Consider the following 21,594-nt stretch of genomic DNA (forward strand, 5'->3'; position numbering starts at 1 on the left):
AGTTCGTGCCCCGTGTAAAACGGCCTTTATACACTCATGTGTGAAGTACAAATTTATATCATCTACCAAGTTCGGAATTCCATATAAGTATCGCCTTCGTTCATTAACTTAACCTCATCAGAAGATCGTATTTTAATATTTTGTAAAATTTCACGAGAAAGACATTTCATTCGTGCGGAGCCTTCTTAGAGCACCACCCCCCCTCTCTTAACCTCCCTCTCCAATGATTGCCCGCACCCCCTTCCCTCTGCAGCGGCGTCTACTGCCCTTTCCTCCCTTTCACTGCTCCTCTATATAAGAAGGGGAGACGCCTGACCCACATTCGCCATTTCTTCTGCTGGTGCTCCATCGGTACCCTCCACACCGCTCACTCTCCCACGGAAGAGCATCCGACAACTCTCAGCTCGAGAGAGAGACAGGGGAAAAGTATTAAGCCAAGAGCGAAGCTAGTGTTGGAAGGCCCGTGCCACCCGGTCTATCCTCACCGCGTCGGACGAGTCCACGGATTGTGCGAGGTCAAAGGTCGCGGCGATGGCCCTCAATATCGCCGTTCTCTTCGCCCTCTTCTGCATCGCGGCTGCCGCTAAGGAGAGCTCGCCGAATTTTCAGGTGGGTGGTAGATTGTGTTAATTCAGAGATGCGATAATTCGATTTTTTTTCTTTACCTCAATTATTTGATATTTAATTAACGTCTCGGAGTATAGGTCAAAGGCTGATGTATATAATATATTTCTTCAGGGCTATGAATGAGTATGATTTCATTAAATTGATACATGAATATATGAGATATTTTATATACAATATTTTTTACCTTAATAAATAAAAAATATGATTTTGATAAGCTATGATGGTAACTATGATATTGTACTAGCTTAATTACAATCAGTAAATAAAAATATTTTTTGGAATTAAAGTATTTAAATTATTGTCTCTCGTTTTTAATTTATGTACCACTGAATTATTTTTATTTTTTATTTTATCATTGACATAATCTTTCATGTATCATACTCATTGATAGCCCAGAAGAAGATATAAAATATATATAGAAACGTTGGCAAATAATTTTGCATATCAATCTTGGACCAATACTATGAGACGTTAATTAAACGTTGATTGGTGTGCGCACAGAATAACCTCAATCGCTTCTTGAGGACCTTTTTCAACGCAGTGTAATCAATCAACAAAGTATGAACTTCTCTCTGGTTTGAGCGCAGGTCAGAAAAATTAAGGAAGCTGGAAAGTGCTAAATCATACAAAACCAACTAACAATAAGTGTTATACACATACTCCACGACGAACTTGTTATTTTTATAACCGAGCCGAACAGTGGCGCCGACTTCATGGGGCCTGAGGGGGCCCGAGCCCCCTCAAAAGTTCGTTATGGGTGTGAGGAAAAAATGTGTCAGGCTTTTCGATTTTTCCCGGAGTGTCCGGATATCGAGATTCGAGTTATCAGGGTTCTAATGTTGATCATATGACTCTCCTCAAATGCTTAAAAAACTTAAAACTCACTACTTACAAGATTTTCCGGGGCAAGATCCCCGGTTTGGGCCCCCCAATATTTTTTGTAAGTCGGCACCCCTGGAGCCGAATAATACTCGACCAACGGTACTGGCCAGCATAGTCCTGGGAATTATTATCACGGAGGAATATGCTATTACTTATCTATTATGTACTACCATAGGTCTTCCAGGAGGCCACTGTCAGTGTTCTATTCCGTGGCTCGCTAAAGCGTGCCTAACTGTATCTTAATTTTAATAGATAATATGTACAGATTGACTGATTTACAGCGCTCTGATTCGACGAAATTTCTTGAGTTGATTCGTGGTCAAGGTAAATTTTTATCGAGGTAATTTTATGTGGGTGGAAAAATATTTTGCAAAGAAAAAAGGTCAAGCAAAAATCGGGAAAGAACATAAGCAAGCTTTAGTTTGTTCGGAAAATGACTTTTAAATTCGTAGCTACAGTCCAGTTCAAGAGAAATTTTCGGGCTACTGCTCGGGGAACAGAAATTCTCTGGTCATCCATCGTGTCCTACTCATGCACTCTTAGACGACGATTTTCTTCTTCAGAAAATTACGTTTAAAATGTATATGAATAAAAAGAAAATTAGATCCTGAAAAATTAACCAGATATTAAAAGAAAAATAGGAATTTGGAAATTAATCAAATGATAGAACAGGAGCATTAGAGTCAAAAGAGATAGTCAATTCCCTCGTGAAAATTTCACCCAGACTGAAAAATGAACAACGGGACTTTTACTTCACGAGCCACGGATCCCAAAAATGTACTAGCCTACGAAGGTTTAGGATGATTTTTTTCACATTTAATGTATTATGCATTTTTCAATTATGAGGAATGGAACATCAAAGAGGTGTTAAGATAGTCAGAAATGCATATGCCTGCAGCAGTTACAATCGTCCACCCTTCGGAGACCGTATTTGGGCTTCGATAGTCTCGAATACGATCCAGAGTTACAATATTTTAAATTCTTACGTATTTAAAAGAAAATATTATTAGATGAGCAAGAAAAAGGAAGAATTTCATTTTTTCCGATCAACACATAGACAGCAATTATTCGTCGAATGAATTGTTTACCACCAAGGCGCCGTGGAAAAACCTTTCACCTTTCACCCCAAACAACGACTTAATTCGCACTTGCATTCATTGGGCCATTGTCTCCGCTCAGTGCTTCAATCCGCAGAAATTATTGATTGAAGAAAGTTGGCCCCGTGCTAAACCTGAGACGGGCGAGTTTTTAGACATGCAGGTTATGGGGGTAAAGGGGCGTCCGTTAATTACGCGAGGTGATTTTGGCGATTTTTGGACCCTTCCTCCCCCCTTTGTGAGATTTCGTGAGATTTGGCTCGATCCCCTCCCTCTATTCTCACGTGAGATTGTTCGAAATGTGTATATTCAGTGTAAATACTTTGATTTGTGCTTAATTGTGTTGGATTTATTACAAAATTGTTTAATTTATTTTTATTTAATATTAGTAAAGACTAGTACTTGAGATAAATAGCATTGTAGTCTACAATCACGTTTTACGCTGTTTATTGAGGAAAATAATTTACGTGATACTTGCCAGGACCCCCTCTTTCCCCCACGTGAGATTAGGTGAGAATCGGATTGACCCCCACCCCCTTAAGGGTGGTACATGGTGAATGGTCATGCGAATGATCATGCTGAATGATCATGCGAATGAAATCATTCGCCGTGTACATCGGAAAAATTCGCGAATAACCGTCATGCGCATGATCATTCAGTGAAAATTAGAACATGTTCTATTTTGCTCGAATGAACCTGTGAATAATCACGTGATGATTCAGTATGATAATTCGCATCATCATTCACCGTGTATAGCGGCCTTTAAATGCCTCACGTAATTAATGGATGCCCCCTAAATGCCTTTGCCATATTTTGGAAACCAGAATCCGGACAAACCAGGCTTCTTTAGGTGTTTGGAGACGTAAATGGGAGAAAATACTCAAGGAAAGGTTCCCACACATAGCATTAAAATTTCACTTTCATTATCTTCTCTTTACCATTTTTTCCCCATGTCCATGTAAATTTATGTCATAAAATCGAAAGAACTCATCCTTCGCCGTTACCGACAGCGCATGGACATCGTTCAGTCAGAAAATGAAAGCGCAGTGGGTGTTTAAAAACTTAATAATAATTTAGAAAACTCCGGGACGCGCACGTTTGCCGATTACGTTCAAGTAGCACTCTCCATTTTTTTATTGATAAGCCATTAAATAGGAATCATCATTACTCTCGACTCAAGTTTATGGAGTGGCAACTTTCTCTGATAGCTGCTGCATTTTAACTCGATATTCTGGAATCAAAATACGAGAACCGATAACTCTAACCTAGAAATACCAACGATTGAAGCACTTAATAAAATAATATATAATTTAAACTGAGGCATATTAACAATCAAACATACGAACATGTTATGTGGAATCAGGATACAGAAAAGAAAATGAAGTCACGGAACAAAGTCAATGTTAGTGAGACTTAAAAATGGTAGTTTTCGAAGATTATTGAGCAGACAATAATAGAAATTAATGGCCAAGAGAGAGAAATAATTTAATGAGACACCCAGTCTTTAGATGAAAATATGGTAAGATATGAAGTGTTAATAATAAATCAAATTGAGAATTATAATGGCTTAAAGGCTATAGAGAATTTGGAAAAGCGGAAGAAAATGTGGGGGCGATAAAATCCCGAAAAAAGTATACATTGACCTCAATCTCAAACTTTTGATGGTGTTGCTGACCCCCGAATTCATATGCACCAATGCACTAACCAGACGTGCAGCTTGGGCACTCTCCAGAAAGTATCCTAACATTTTCATCAGTCTGCATGCATAATATCGGGCCAATTCATCTAACACGCGCTTTTCCCGTTAATATTTTCGGCTCACGGAGGTGGGAAGGGTTTACTGAAAGACCTTTAGCGGGTTTTTTGAAGTGAAAGTTGTCAGATGAGATCGACGATTAAATATGAAGTTCTGGCTTCTTGTTGATGGACACGTGTTAAGAGATGGTGCAGCTGCAAAAGACGATATGGTACGACGCGTCGAGAATCTCGGATCACTTATGAATCGACCTCATTGCTCAAACACATACCGTGTGAACGTGTACTTAGATAATTATCTGTAGACCACTCGCCTCGTTCATTACTGCGACTTGAAGATTGATTTGATGAGATGAGAGTTGAGCTCACCTCAAACTTAACTTAGACGGATGAATTATACAGTCCAGGATAGAGGGACATATTTTTTTAACTGGACCACCTCAGATCGCGAGGACTGACCGGGGTGACCAAATGCTTCATCACGGAATGAAGTAATCTCCTTATTGATGGATAAGTTCTAACAACACGTATCTCAAAAAGAGCAACTTTTGAGGAGAGCAAAAAAACGATATTTTTTTTTACTTTTACACTGATATTAAAAACCAAAAGTTCATAAAACGGAAAAAGAAGCATTCCTTTGCAAAAAAAGAGTTGTTTTTTTGCTTGTATTTTATTTTTTAATGTTATTACACTTTATTAAAGATACCTGTCTCAAACTGGCCGAAATTGAGATACGGGTTTAGAACTTACAGAGCTTAGCCATTATTATGTATTTTTTAAGATGATACCATTGATTACTAGCCTAAATAGTTCAGTCGGAGGAGCGATAGATTGAAGATCTAAAAGTGCTTGGTTCATGTGCATGGATGTGGCCTGCTAAGTAGTCCCGACTTTTTCTTAAAGTTTTTAAAAGACTTCTATTTTCTCTCACACTTCTGAGCACTTCCCCATTACTTACCCCGATGATCCATTTTATATTCATTATTCTTCAATGACACGTGATGCAAGGAAGTGGGAAGGGTTTATTGAAAGAACTTAAGCGAGTATTTTTAAGCGAAAGTTGTCAGATGAGATCGACGATTAAATTCGAATTTCTGGCTTCTTGTTGATGCGCACGTGTTATTTCCCCTGTGATTTCTCTTCTTAATTTCTCATGCATCCACAATTGACTTTTCTGCTGCTGTCGACGCCAACGTCTTGCATTGATAAAGAAAAATGCTTCTCATATAGCATCTCATGAATTGCCTTAACCGCTCCCCTTTGCAAAATTAAAACATCAAAATATGAATTTAACACTTTCCTGGTGAACAGATTAAAATAAAATTCTCTCGGGTTTGCGTTCGGTTAAGAAAAGGGCATACCCGGATAAAGAGGGTGAAAATTCCCCCCTCCGGGATATTTCCCGTACTTAGGATATGCGATTTGGGATCAAATAGGACAAACCTCCTCACATTTCCAGCCCGCTAGAGGCCCACCAGGGAGGACCCAGAGCATAGAGCCAAATGGCCAAAATCGCATATTTTTAATCGCATTTTTCGCGATGTTCCACGACCTAAAAATTATTTTTTCAATATGCCAGCCGAAAGGTATTAAAAAACACCTCCAGAAAACGTTTTTTTTTGGCCCTCTCAAACATATTTTATAAAAACATGCGTTAGAAATTTTCAAATCAACGCCATATCTTCTTGTCTCGCTAAAAGTTCTTGAAAACAATTGGAAATCTGCTCCATTAAATAAGGTTTCAAATGCCGCAAATCGCATTAAAACATATGCCTTCTTGACCGAGATATTAAAAAAAGAGTGAAAATCGTATTTTCGATCTAGCCGGCCCTGGTGGGCCTCAAGCGGGGTGGAAATGTGAGGAGATTTGCCCTATTTGATCCCAAATCGCATACCCTAAGTAGGGGGAAAATCCCGCGGCGATTCGAATCGAACTCTGAAAAGAACTGTGATTGCCAGAGCTTCACTGGTCCACGGTGCTCCACCACAACAATCGGGAATCGACCAATCCAGCCCCTCCTGATGCCGAGCATCAACGGTCACTTCGAATTTTAATCAGTAGCCTCGAGAATGGGTAACGAGTCGGAAGAATTGGTAACGTCGACTGCCTTAATTTTTCTGACCCTCGCGCAAACTCGAGAGAACACACACCAAAATATTTTCATCGTCGGACATTCGTCACACCGGGACCGTTCATTTCTACATCTGCATCTACATAATACCATGCGAGCCACCTCTAGGGTGTTTGGCAGGGGGTGAAAAATCACCAACATGCAGCATGCAAGAGGACCGCCACATGCACACCGCACGTTCATAGAAATATTACGCACACTAGCAAAATATACATGCTTATTCATAAAAAACTTGCTAATGGTTAGTAATTCCTAGAAAAAATACATGCAAGATTAGAACTATGAAAAAAACATGCAATTAGTGAGCATTTAGATGTGAATTTCCCTTTCTTCAAAATACATAAGCCAGACGGAGGTGGATGTGGTTAGGGACGAAAGCGCGATGAGGTCCAGACGGTGAAACCGGAGAGAAAGAGTGTGGGAGTGGGGAAAAGTCAGAAAACTTCTCACCGGCTTCCACGTCAGGCAACCCAACGCTCCCTGTGACCTTAACCGTGACACGGAGAGAATTTCGAAAAGTTATTTTTTTTCAAACTCGGAATTCAGTCGCAGTGAAGATTTCTCGGGTCTCTTCAATGTGCAACTCGCCACAGGAATTCAGGAATCCAATGCCGTTCGAATGGCATTACATTCCTGATTCCCTGAGGACGATGGAAGAGTTGAACATCAAAATTTGGGGAAGGAGATATGGAGGACCTTACCCGGTGTGAGACCCCAGAAAACTTCCCTGCCATTGTAGGCCGAGAAAAAACCTGACATTTTAATCGGAAATCAGTCATTCCTGTATGCATTTGGAAGGATTTACAGGGGTGATGACTGCTTAACCCGCTTATAGCGCCACCTCCTTTTGGTGGCACAGGCGGGAAACGCCAAAGTTATTTAAATAAAATTTAATATCTTCGAAAAAAATTGTTATATCATTTTTTGGCACATCCACACGCTGCTTTTTCATATTTCACTCTCTCAATATTAATTTTTAACTACATGTTTAATCCTGATTTTTTATCAAGAATTTAGTTGCTTCATAATTATTAATTAGAACAGCTAAATACCTTACAACCGATATTTCGGCTCTTGGCACTTTTCGGGTGAGAAGCAAAAGCTGATATACTATCCCGCAGCACCAGGAGGGTTAACTTATCATTCAGTGATTCAACCCGAAGTTTAGTGTGGATAGGTGAGGGTAAAGTTCGCCCAGGACTAAGCGTCAGACGCGTGAAATTTAAACATTCACAGTAGGGGAGCCAGCTCCTTTCCCTGGACCACTTCGCAGTCACAGAATTTGTTTCAGTGTGTCCAAACGCTTCACCCGGGATTTGAGCCCCAGACCCTTGGGTCGGGAGCCAATCTCTCCACTCGCTAAGCAACCACGCTCTCCCTCATACAAAATAAATATTTTTACAGGACGCACGTCGTTACGAAAAACTCTTCATCACTTATACGCAAATTTCCTTGCAGAAGAAATTCATGTTAATTAATGACCAGTTTTTTAATATTTTATTTGCGTGAAGTTTATTACGCCGTTTTATCCTTTAAAAAAACATAATCATATAAAATAAATTGCATTTTCCACATAGCAAGTCAAAATTTACAAATATCCAATAAATATTCAACTTTAAGAATAATATTCCATATTGATGGAAATTTTCTATTTCATTTCGTCCATCACATCATACTATATACTGATAGAGATCGCTCAAAGAAAATTCATCAGTAGGTCGTAAAAAAGGTAGAAAGAAATGTCTTCGAAATATGAACGCCGAATTAAACAGGAAAAAACTGAGAGCTAGAATAATTATAAAGAGCATGATCCACATGGATTAAATCAAGAAGTTGAGAAAAAATTATAATTAAAATGATGGAATGGAACAAAAATTTTTAATAGAAAAATCAAAAGCTTTGAAATGCAGAAAAAATATAGCATGTATAAAATATATCCGCATTGCAGAGACACACAATACTACTTCCTACAGCAGAAAAAATAACAAAACTTCACCTTTATAAATTGCCAATAGCTTCGAGAACAAATAAATGAAGGCTACTTAAAACTGGGGAAATTCCAGGCAAGCGAGAAAATCTGAAAGCACGGATTGCCTGGTACCAAACCTTAATTGTCCTAGCGGGAACAATATAGGCGATTGAGTCACTGATCATCGTAGGGGAAAAAGATGTATTTTTTTCTGTTGCCATTTCATATACTTTGGGTTGATTTTATAGTTCTTTGTTCGAAAATAACCTCTTTGTATGGAGAGGAACAATAAGGTGAGGAGTGAGTATCGCAGGTAACAGAATGAGCCCATAAGTAATGCTAATTAGAGATGTATATATCAATGCAATCATCTACTATGCGACTTTAATTATTTCATTCAATTTGTAAGCTAATCCATGGTTTCAGTTTCTAGCTGATATATCCCCAAATGCCATACTTGGGATTATTTATGAATATTTGAGAAAATGTTAGAGAAGCTTCGTCAAAAATATTAATTCCGGTAATATTCCGGTAATCGAAGATAGTATTCTGCAATTAATGTGATTAAATAAAATAAATACTGATTTCGAAGCAATTTCACCCCGCGAAATCAATGAGATTTGCATGAAACGTGAAAGCGAGAACGAAATGATGCTATTCTCTTATTTCTCCAGCGGTCCTTGAGCGGAAATGGAAGTCTCGAACCAATACCGAAGACATTCCACATTAACTCCGATTCCCACCGCTAGAGCTTCGGGCTCTAGGATCGAAGTCTTTCACCACCAATGGCATTATGAATCCACTCGACCGCCTCCTATTTATTTCCCTCCGATCCGTGAAGATACCAGTCTAACAAAGCGTGGAAAATTTCAAGGCGAAAGTGTTCTTTGGAAAGAGTTCTATCCTTCACAATGATATTCGGCAGCGCGGAGCTAATCCCATTTTGACTCACAGCTGAAAAAATCGTCGCACATGCCAAGTTTTTTTATACCATCACCATCAAGTTTAATTTTTCTATTATTTTGCGAAAATAAATAAAACAGAGACGCTGATAGTGACGCTCTTCTATAGTTCCTTATAAAATAAAAAGATTTTTTTAAACTTAAGACTCAAAGCTTAAACTGATTTATCGCGGATGTATTGATCGCATTAATATTATTAAAGTTTTATTTATCTTAAAGAAAGCCTAAGTCAGTTAGAAGCTTAGTAATGACAGCCACTTATCAATAAAACTACAGCACTAGACGTTCATAGACCAGAAAGTCCCAATTTGTGTGACCAGTAACATTTAATGTTAGTATGTAGTACCTACTCATTTTGGTACATATTGCTCTTGTTACGTGATGAGCTATCCTCTTCATTAAGTTAAAAACTCGAAGAGGTAACTTCATATTCTCTTTTCAATAATGCATGCCATTTTTCTAAGTCATTCAGACGGTCATTTGGCGATAAATTACTACGAGAGGAATTCACAGATCACAAAACCTCATTTTGCTCGTCAAGAATTTCCATAATTTACCAACATTGGGACCCATAGATCATTTTAGGTGATTATTGTTCCCTTCATTATGGTAAACAGACATGTTATTCAATGTCCTATTTTTTTTAAATTATAGATACAATTTTCCTTCCAACTGTTATGCTGGTTTTGATTGCAAAAACGGCAAATTCCGAGATATCAAAATATTAATCGTTTTCCAGTTACTTTTAAACTTAACTCACAGTGGGAGCCATCGCTCATTATTGGCGATTAAATTTCTCCTTCTTTACCAGCGTTTCAATACAATACATATTTTTTCAACTATATATGCCATTTTCCTACAAACAGTCATTTTGTTTTGGTCAACTAAGGATAAATTCAGAATATTAAAATACTAAATTGTTTTACAGTAATTTCAAAACTTAACTCACAGTGGGAGATGTATGCAGGCGATTAAATTTCCCCTCCATTACCCCTTCGAGCTTCTCACTAATTTAGCCCTTTAAAGAGATTTAAAAAAACTAAAAATATGTCAAGAATGAAAAAAAAGTGCTCTCGCGATCAACATATTTCGATATTTTGTTTACTTTCCTAATGGTAATGTACATTTAATCTGTATATTCGCGATAAATTAGCTTAAATTTCGAATATTAAGTTTAAAAAACACTTTGGAAGTCTTTTACACAGAAATTCATTGAACGTCACAATCAGCACACTGAAATGCAATTCAATTGCTTATTTTTCAATTGCCTATGCCTTTGATTGTGAAATTTCCCGATGGTGCATACAAGAGAACCAACCCCTCTCTCTCTCAATCTTTCTCACCAATCGAGCAGGGAACGGAACTCGAGGTGAGCTAATGAAAACGAAAGAGAGAGGAATTCTCTCGAGGATCGCACAAAAGAAGAGATGCGATTTCCATTAGACTGAGGATTGGCGAGGGAACTGTGGCGTGAGATCCCGCCTCGACGGGGGTTTCAACGTCACGGCTGGTGACGGGCGAAAAAAAAGTGCCCAAATGAAGCCCTGGCGGAGCGGAAAGTGCAATGATTCCGCTATCCCCGCGCGAGGTGTTACCAGAATTGGGTGGAAAGTACGGAGTGGGAGGCCTCCGGGAGCGCATGGTACCTCGACGCAGGAGCGTAGCAAATGCATCCGAATACTGTACTACAAAGAAATAGTATATGCTATCAGGCAACCCGTAGTTGCTCGGAAGGATTAAACACAGAGAAGTGGGAAACTTGGAACTTGGATTTCATGATCACATAGGATTTAAATGTTTCCTATATGAAAGTGCGAAGAGGTGTGCCTGTCCGGCAGGATGTCCAACTGTAGAAGTTGTATGACGTATCGTAACAGACGGTAGTAAGAAAAAGACGCAAAGGACGCGTAGAACACAATCGAAAGGAGTACTACGGGGTTTGGGAGCATGAGATGCACCAATGCACTAACTTTGGTCGCAATAAGTGCAGACGTGTGAAAACGAATAACGGAGAGACAAACAGACATCCTCTTTTATACATACAGATAGGAAGTTTCAGGAAGAATCTGCAATACTTAATACAGGAGATGGCAGGGGAGACAATTTTAAGCATTATTTCCTCCATAAACATGGGGTCGCAACTCCTTAGTTACTTAGCTATGGCAACGTGAACATTTTTCTGGATGAACTTTTCAGTTACCATAAAAACGGCTTTTCTTGGGTATCCAGACTTTTCGACATTTTATTTAATACTCTAGTTTTTAAAAGCACTAAATACCTAACGATGGACGAAAATGTGTGAATATAATTGTCTGAAACCATTAACCTCAAAATGAGTGAGTTGTATTGTTGGTACTCGCTCAAATCTATCGTTTAATCAAGCTCAAATATTTAAAATCCACAGTGGGCGATATCACCAAGATATTTAAGAATATCCACTTGGCGTTCAAAGTAAATATATATACTGACTACATGGCCCGTTACATACCACATAGGTACTATAAACCAATGCGTAGCATGAAAAAGCGGCACTACTGAAATAGAAATTCTATGAAATTTCGGTTTTATCTCAGTGCCTCTTATAATAATTAACAAAGATTTATTCTCCCCGAAATATTAGTGTGAACATTTAAACACGCATTTTTGCAAATCTCGGCTGCAACAAAGGTATCTGCCCCATATATTCCGCACAATTTGCTTGAGAATGAATACTTAGCAGGCATACTAGCATCATTTGCCAAACGCATGAGATATGGTATTCATAACCATTCATAGGCTTCCACATCTAGCGGAAGTGAGCAAAACCCACTGCACGAGTAGTTACCACAGTATGAACTAGCCGAGTAGCTCGAGCGTGAAATATTCAAATTCGCAGCGGTGAGGTTGGCGTTAATTCAGCCGCCTCCGTCGCAACCATTACCACTACACTCGAACATATTTCACTTGAAAGTTAAGCATGGGTGCTCGCAATGAAAGAGGTAATTTAATCATGAGCATAACGCGGAAGTAACGAATGGAAAGGTCTCTCATGCAATGAAAATCAAAGATCAACGCGCGTGTGGTTGATTATGATGATTACCAATCCCATTAATCCAGCAGATTGTGAAAAAAACCGTACTGAGAAGATTTAAGTGGTGAAACAATAAATGCATACGCTCTCTTTATTTCCAGCTACTTCATCGATGATTTCAAAATTGTTGTGGATCACAGGAATCTTAACTAACCTACTATAAGGCAGCGTTTTCTTGTTAGAAATAGATATGAAATTAAAGGTCATATCAGGCGGTTCTCGATAATCCCTAGCAATGACTGCACGATCAGGCACGGATATAATCGAAAATAATAGGATGAAGCAAAATAAATGCTAGGCAGATGTAATGAAAACTTCTATTTTATGTCGAAAGCTACATCATATAGAAGCAGAGGACGAATGTGGTAATCATCAATAACAAAAAATAACTCTTAATTAAATAAACCTCGCTTAAAAGGGAGTTTTTTTAATTTCACCACGAAAATATATTGTAGACGGAGAAGGAGCTTGGTCCAGCATGTCAGCATGGTCCAGCATAACTCATTTTCACTGTGGCCTCTAATTATATTCCATCGGTAGGAAAAAAACTGCAAAATACGCTCCATGCTATATTCTCTGGATATTGCATTTAAAGGTAATAATTTTCATACAAGTTCATACGCTGATACTTACGAATAGGAAAACTTTCGATTTATGCTATAATAGATGTTTAGTGTTGATAAAAAATTAATGTAATGTTTCTTTTCCATACAAATCGTGACAAAAATAAAACTTAAGCTGGTCACCGAACTAATTTTTGAGTTAATAGTAAATTAATGCTTAAATTAAAGGCCAATTACGATATTTGTATGAAAATGGCGTTCCGGTAGGCGCAAATAGTAGTAAAAGTATGAAGTCAAACATATTGCCATTGATTTATCCACAATAGCGTATCATAATTTTTAATTTTTCTCCTTGTTTGCCTTCATGAATGTCGTCTGAGGCGGAAAAACATTTTTGAACTCCATTTGCGAAAATAATTTGTTTTGTATTGTCCAAGCGCTAACCTACCTCCTTAAATGACTAGGAAATAACAAAGAAAGTACGTAAGCCAGATAATTGCAGGACGAATAAATTACACCTTTTTTAGCGTAACTTATAAATTTATAAGAGTTGCATTACCTGTAAAACCCAGCCTCTCACAAATTTTACAAGCAATTTCTTGGATCAGTGAAACGGAGATAGGTATTGTTGGAAAACACACCGCTCACTGGAAATCATGGCCCATAAAGACTGCAGGTGTATTAAGAGCCGGTTTTCATCCTCGTGAAAGGTTTCCGCTCAATATAATCTGAAATATTATCCAGAGAAAAGACATGATTGTAAAAATCTACTTCCCAGACGGAAGTAGTTTGGTTAACCACAGTTCATTCCACGTTGATGGTAGATACTATTGCTTTGGAATCACCTGTACTATTCAAAGCGAAAGATATAAACTTAACGGCTAGCGGAACAAGAGATATTTGTTATTTTTAACACCACATTCAAGGGTTGTCGACGATCCCCGTGATTTCCATTATTTTGGGGTCTTTTCGAGGTTTTGCCATAAATCATCTACCGTTCGCCAGCGATACGTTTCAAGTGATTGTTAAATCAGCACTTAATTGGAGAGGGGTTGATAGCATATCCAAATAAAAAGCAAGCTAGTAAAACATACTGGGCTCCCTCGAATATTTGTAACAATATCACTGCCGTAGATTAACTAGTACTTGATAAACATTTTATGTATCTCCGCTATCATGTTATATTGATCAATTCATTATTTGTAAAAGAAAGGCTACCACATTGAGCATAACGGTTCCGTCTTCTTCAAAATTTAATCATTGACTCAATGATTCCCAAAAGTAAAAATCTCTCAATGCAGTAATTCCCCTCATTCAAGCCACATTGACCCACATAACCACAGAACCACCATGTCACCAAAGATTGCACATAACAGGAGCTTTTTTCCGTTCAGAGAAGATCCGTATGGTCATGAGAAAAGTATGAGACATCTCAGGACATCAATTTATCTGAAGCAGTCTTGTTACCTGAGGAACAAAAAGAAAAACTTGTTCACGAACAGTTGATGTTCTTTCGGCCAGCATTTTGTCGGCCTGAATTTGTGGAACTCTTGAGTTCATATTTTTTTAATCCGCAAAGGTTACTCATTATTCGATCCACTGGACGCTATAATAGACTCTTTGTCCATCAGTACATTTGCGTCCATCCAAGTGACATGTGATACAAGTTTGAAGTGCAAGAACCGCGTCCGCTACGTATACACATGTTTCGATAAAACGATATTTTATGAGATAATCGATGTTGTCGTGCACACGCAATTGACTTAGCGAATCGATCCCTTCTTCTATTTTCTCTAAATGTTTTGTTTCCGATCCCATTTCAGCACCATTGACCTTCAAACTTGTATCACATGTCACTTGGATGAACGAAACTGTACTGATGGACAAAGAGTCTATTATAGCGTCCAGTGGATCGAATAATGAGTAACCTTTGCAGATAAGAAAATTATGAACTCAAGAGTTCCACAAATGCAATAAAATGCTGGCGGAAAGAACATCAACTGTTCGGAGAGAAGCGGTTTTTTTATAAACGTAAAACTATTCTCAGCCGATTAGTTAACTTTCCAAACAGAGCAGAAATGTTTTTTTCCCCTCAAAATATGTCGGATGAGAGAATCTTTTATAGACTGTAAAAATTTTGTTCGTGCATTTTACGCAAGATGCGGTTAGTGGGGGAGATACACATGATTTATTAGAATCTAGTCAGAAAATAAACAGCAAAATATCGAAATTATTAGCCGCAGCTCAAGCATGACATGTATTACGGGAGGTAATTTTCTCGATAAAGAAAAAGCTCACTGTCAAGGATGAAAAAGAACTGATCATACACACTGTGCCTTAAAATATACAGGTTTAATATAGCAAAATATTAAAGTTACATGAGCATCACTACCATTTCAGTACCTATGTGAAAAAAAAATAATTTTCCAAGAGAAGTTACCTAGAAATCATCAGGTCTTTCTATCCAATTTCAAATTTTCGCTCTCAACTTAAACATTGAGGGTTTAATCCGTGAATGCAGATTGACACGATTTAACGCATAAAGTGATAAACTCTACAGTATATCTGGAGAAAATAGTCACAGAGACGTATTGTAAAAACAGTTTGGGAGATAGAGATCCTAGAGACTGTATCTTTTCTCCAATTCTTTATCAACGCTTCCATCGCATGTCGTTTTAATGCATTTCAATAAATAATATTGATACTTTCTGTTGCGCTGAAGCCTATTAATTGCTAGATGGGTAAGGCCGTTGCTAGATTGCTAAAACCGCTGCTAGATTCGAGAATGCTTCAACTTGCTTTCGTGTATTTTGCATACATGAAAAGACAGTAATAAATTCACTACTTCTTTTGCTTTGAAACTGCGAATGGCTAAAAATTGGACTTTGGGTCAAGCAATTCATTTGTCAGTGAATAAGTATCAGATAAATTGATCTACATAGTTAACAGCAACATGCCAATGAATGTTCCATGAAGTAGTAAAAATATTCACAATAAATTTGCTTCTTTTTGCTTCTAGGGACCATCCTATGGAATATTTTAGTACATGCTTCATACGTGCATGCTGAAATGATTCCATCCATCCATTAGTCGTTATCCAAGCGCTCTAACCTCTAGCTTCCCTGTCAAGCTTCTCTAGCATTCAACTGAGTAGGATTAGCGAGCCGTAATCCGGACTCTGACCAATACGGAGTTCCTGATTTCGGAGAATAACCGGTAACCCCTACAAAAATGTGGATTAGATTAAAAGATCCTCTTGCTTCCGGTTGAGTGAGATCAAACCATTAGCCATAGTGGGTGGATATTCAGCAGTGGAGACAGACGCGACATGATATAAGAAGGCCAAATACGACGCCTAGTGTTTTTCTGGTGCTTCCTCGCTTTTCCCAGATGAAATGCTCCGTCTCCGAGAGAAAGAGGAAGGAAGAAGACCGGTGACGGAAGAATCCAGTGGAGCAGGGAGATCTTAATGATCTTACTTTCTTCGCTCGTAACAGTATTTCCCACCGCGAATCCATCCCAATTTCTCTGATGCCTCATCCTTCAACAGCCACGGTCATGCAGTAGCTTCACCTTTCTCTTTCAACGGCCAAGGTGATTCACTCTCTCATTGATTCGGTGGCAACCGTATTCCGCACATTTTATGACCGTCAGAAAGGATCGAAAAAAGGTCCACTAACCCACACGTCTGTATTCCGCATATGACCATTAACTGGCTGAACGTTTTGTGGAAAGAATCCTCGGAAAGAAACAATATAATCAATAGAATAGCCCTGGTGAAGAGAGCATTCCACCAAAAGATAGAGCTATTTTCTGTGTGAAATTTAAACATGGAAGTAGTGAAACACGTTATCAGAAGTGAGGCATAGATATTGACATTAGCAGAGAGATTAAGGGTGAAGGTTTTCTGAAGCTGGTGCTACACAGGAAATGTGAGGATCGAATAAGTGATGAGTGAGTCCTAAGATGTAAGAATTGAGGAAGCTCTAAGAAGGGTAGGAGAGATGATAAGCCTCATGAAAACCTTAATAAGAAGACGGAACAGCCTGATAGGCCAAATATTGAGACATGATGGCCTGATGAAGACAATCGTCGAGTGATAAGTGGATGGAAAAAACGGAAAAAGAAGATCTTGTATTAAATATTTGTATGTATAAATAATCACGTAAAAGAAAAAAGTACGCATGTGTGAAGGATTAGCTGATAGAAGAATTGAGCGGAGAGCTGAGTGTAGCCTATCTAAGGATTTTTGACCATCTACATCTACATCTACAAATTACCCTGCGAGCCACCTCTAGGGTGTTTGGCAGGGGGTGATCAATCACCAGCATGCAGCATGCATTTGGACTCCCACATGCACACCACACCGTCCAAGAAACGTCCCGTATAATAACAAACTATACTACTATATGCTGTTAGAAATAGAATATAGAATAGAAATTCAGAAACATGCAGTAAGTTTTACATAGGTTAGTAGGCTACACTACAAGTCATGCCATCTATTTACGCGTTCTATTGCTGCCGTTATAATCTCTTATTGATCGTGGAAAAAATGACATTCGGAATCTGTCTGTTCTGCAATCTATCTCTCTTATTTTATTTATATGATCTGATCTTCCGTAGTACGTTGGCGTCCGCAAGATATGGTTAACTTCGTCAGAAAAGACACTGCTCTTGAATTTATCTAAAAGGTTTAGTCTATTTTTCAATCTACGGTCCGACAGAGATTCCCATCCGAGTTTATGTAAGAGGTCAGTTACACTAACAAGACTATCGTAACGACCTTTCACATACCTGGCAGCTCTTCTTTGCACGCGTTCTAACTCTGTTATTAAGCCATTTTCATGAGGGTCCCAAACACTGGCAGCGTATTCCAAATGTGGTCTAACGAGGGAAAAGTAGCTAATTTCTCTCACTTTGTCGTCGCACTTTCCTAATATTCTTTTAACAAAACCCATTTTACGATTAGCTTGACCGGTTATTTCTCGAATATGTTTATTCCACGATAGATCATTATTGAGTCTAACCCCTAGATATTTCACAGATTCAACTGCCTTTAACTGCGCGCCCCGAATGACATAGTTACGCTGTAGGGAGTTATTCTTCTTCCAGAAATTCATTACGACGCATTTTTCCAAATTTAATTCTAACTGCCAAGCATCGCACCAAGCTTGGATAGCAGCAAGGTCATTCGTTAGTTCATCTATATCTTTGCTGGAACGAATTTCTCTGTAAACTACAGCGTCGTCTGCAAATAATCGTAACTTACTCTGCACTACTTCGCCAATGTCGTTTATATAAAGAAGGAATAGGAGTGGGCCAATGACACTACCCTGAGGAACGCCAGAAGTCACTCTAACCTCATTGGAGACTGCACCGTCTAATACTACTCTTTGGACGCGGTCGCTCAAAAATTCTCTAATCCAGGAAATGACATCTTCGTCTAGACCATAAGATTTCAGTTTTAATATTAACTTTCCGTGGGGTACTTTATCAAATGCCTTTTTGAAATCAAGAAAAATCGCGTCTACTGGAATGTTGTCTTCCCCGGAGACTAAAATATCGTGGGCGAAAAGCGCTAACTGAGTTTCGCACGATCTGCTTTTCCTGAATCCATGTTGATTTCCCATTAATAAGTTTTGCGCGTCTAGGTGTTTCATTACCGAGCTGACTACGATGTGTTCAAGGACTTTGCAAGAGATGGACGTTAAAGATATCGGCCTGTAATTAGATGGCTGTTCCTTGTCTCCACTTTTAAATATAGGCGTTACATTAGCGATTTTCCAGTCATTAGGTACTTCGTGTTGCTTGATGGATTTACTGAATATTAACTGCAAGTAGGGGGCAAGTTCTGAGGCTAGTTCTTTATATACGCGAGAAGGGATTTCGTCTGGACCAGGTGATTTATTTGGACTAAGCGATTTCAATATATTTTCGATTCCGAGCGTACTAATGTCAATAGCTGGCATCTTATGAATACAGGGATTGTCATCGGTCTCGGGTGAGTTTTCGGAAGGCTCCGTGAACACGCTCTTAAAGTAGGAATTTAATAAATTGGCTTTATCGTAACTGCTTGTCAACACATCTCCATTGTCGTTTCTCAGCGAACATACGGTAGATCGTTTACCTTGAACTTCCCTAACATATGACCAAAATGCTTTTGGGTTATCCTGTAACTGCTCTACTAGTGTTTTTCTTTTAAAATTCGTGAACGCATTCCTGAACGCTTCCTTCGTGGCGGCTTTAGTCATCCTATATTTTTGAATTATTAGCTCGCGTTCATTAGCGGATAAATCCGTGCTGACTTTTTTCATTTTAGCATGTCACGCTCTCTGTCGCCTCAATGATTTTCTCACTTCCGCGTCGTACCATCTCGGTTCGCTGCCTTCTTTTACTATTTTACTAGGGATGTAGCTATTTATTCCCGAAGTTACGAGCGAAAGAAAAGCTTTCCAAGTATTCTCTACATTTAACTTTAATACTGATTCTTGAAACTCGGGGAAAGCATTTTTCATATGACTCTTAAACCCATCAAAATTAGCTCTTTTAAAAATGAAAACTTTACGCTCTTTTTTAAAGTTTACAGCGGTATTTAGAGAAAACTTTGCAGTTACTACCCTATGGTCACTTATTCCTTCGACAGTGCCAACGTTTATTACCTGATGTGGTATATTTGTCGCTAATACCATATAATTTGACCAGTGATGATGTGATGGATTCCGTTCGACCAATTTTGTTCAGATCGTTTTACATGCTCTCAAGAATTCAGGAGGTACAGATTTCGTAAAATGGTATTGAGGAGATACAGGTAGTGACTTTTTCGGTCCGTCAAGGACTTGGAATGGCGGAATCTCGCGGTGCTTTGAATGAAAACATGCGGCGTGGGGACAATGTCCGTTCGTTCAACGGAGCGAGAACGAAAAACCGTCGGCCAGCGGAAGCAGCAATATCGAAATCCAATATAGGGAACGGGCGGGGGAGCCCAGTTACTTTTTTCTCCAACGGCATCCGGGAAACAAAGCGTTCCCCTGGGAACTATTTCAATCATTGAATGAAGCATAAATATTGTAAACAGGATTCTCCACTCTCGCGACTCCATTGATTCACGCAAGTGGCGCTCCGGTCGCTAGAAATCGCTATGAAATGAATACAAAAACGGACACGGTGATACGCGTACAATAATTAATGATACAATAACTACCGTAAAATGGGCCAAAAATTAACGACACAAACCTTTAATACTAAAAGAACAATTAGATGATCTCGGTATACTTTAAAATTTTTATATATTCACAACGAAACAATACTTATCATGATAAATGATATGTAAAAATATAGCATTGAAGTCGGAAAATAATATACAAATTTAATATCCACACCTACAATACTGAAGCTGCAGATTGCATTCATCGAGTGAATCTTTATATCGAGCATAACAACAACGGTTTTGATTGGGTACGCTTTCTTTAACTTTTATCTGGTTTTGTACTATAATTTTATCTTTCGATAAGATTTTTTTATTACATTCTGCAGATCATTTTCAACATACGTATTAACTCGCAAAATATACGCTATGCGGAGAATTTAACCGCTTATTGCTGAAAACTAAGCTCGTAGAGAGTCGAAATAACTTTAATTTTTTGTAATAAACTATTAAATTCGAGTATTAGATGGAATCTGCGACATCATTAGCAGAAATGTAACTTTATTTTATACCTTATGAAACTTTATAAGTTGGGGATGCCATTTTATCTAATAGACGATTATTATCAATGGCTGGAAAGTATTCTCTGAGATTTTTATAATTGTCATTCCCGTATTTCGACAACCTTTTGACGGCTAATTTCAGCAGAAATTCTTTTTTGAATGCCATAAAAATCGTCACTATTAGTTTTCGGAAAGTTAAATGACGAAATAAGCAATGGATGCATTTATAATTAAATTAATCGTACAAATTTCACCGATGGTGAGGCGAGTATTCATTTTGGATGGATAAGTACCGAAAGAGAGAAAAGAAAATGTCTCTCATTTTCTGAAATCCAATCAAAGCAATTTAAGTGTCTTATTTAAGGCATTCGATGCCCAGTTTACAGCGATTAAATCTTCATGGATGGAAGTCTACCTTGACCACGATGAAACATTGCTTGATCCGTTGAAATTCGTCATGTTACAAACACCGATATGACATACTTTCTTTCAATGAGGCAAAGGGAACATAGCAATCACCACTGCCAAATTGCCATCATCACTGGCGACCACCCCTCGGTGTAAAAAAGATAAGTTGGCCAAAAATATCAAATGAGAGCAATTTTCGAAAGTCAAGGCTTAGGGAAGAGAAGGTAACGTGCGAGTAAAGCAACATCCTGCAATCGAATTATAAATAACATGGTACAACAGAGAAAACTAAACCTGAAATATGATGTTATGGAGGAAATCAAGAAAAAGTTTGAGGCGCAATGTCAAAAGTCAAAGGAATGTTTAACGAATGGTATCCATGAGCAAAGACATAAAATACTTAAAATTTTTCGAACGATAGT

At 38.4% G+C, this 21,594-nt stretch overlaps 1 protein-coding gene across 1 annotated transcript in view; it reads left to right on the forward strand.

The window, feature by feature from the left end:
- Nucleotides 1-343: 343 nt before the first annotated feature.
- The window catches only part of LOC124165956, a 106,299-nt gene continuing 85,048 nt past the window's right edge, over nt 344-21,594 (forward strand). Inside the window, exon 1 of the mRNA XM_046543505.1 lies at nt 344-609. Within this exon, the coding sequence (XP_046399461.1) occupies nt 532-609 (78 nt within the window). The 5' untranslated portion in view covers nt 344-531. The remainder of the gene's footprint in view (nt 610-21,594) is intronic.

Source organism: Ischnura elegans, chromosome 9 (assembly GCF_921293095.1).
Source record: "Ischnura elegans chromosome 9, ioIscEleg1.1, whole genome shotgun sequence".
Taxonomy (NCBI): Eukaryota; Metazoa; Arthropoda; class Insecta; order Odonata; family Coenagrionidae; genus Ischnura; species Ischnura elegans.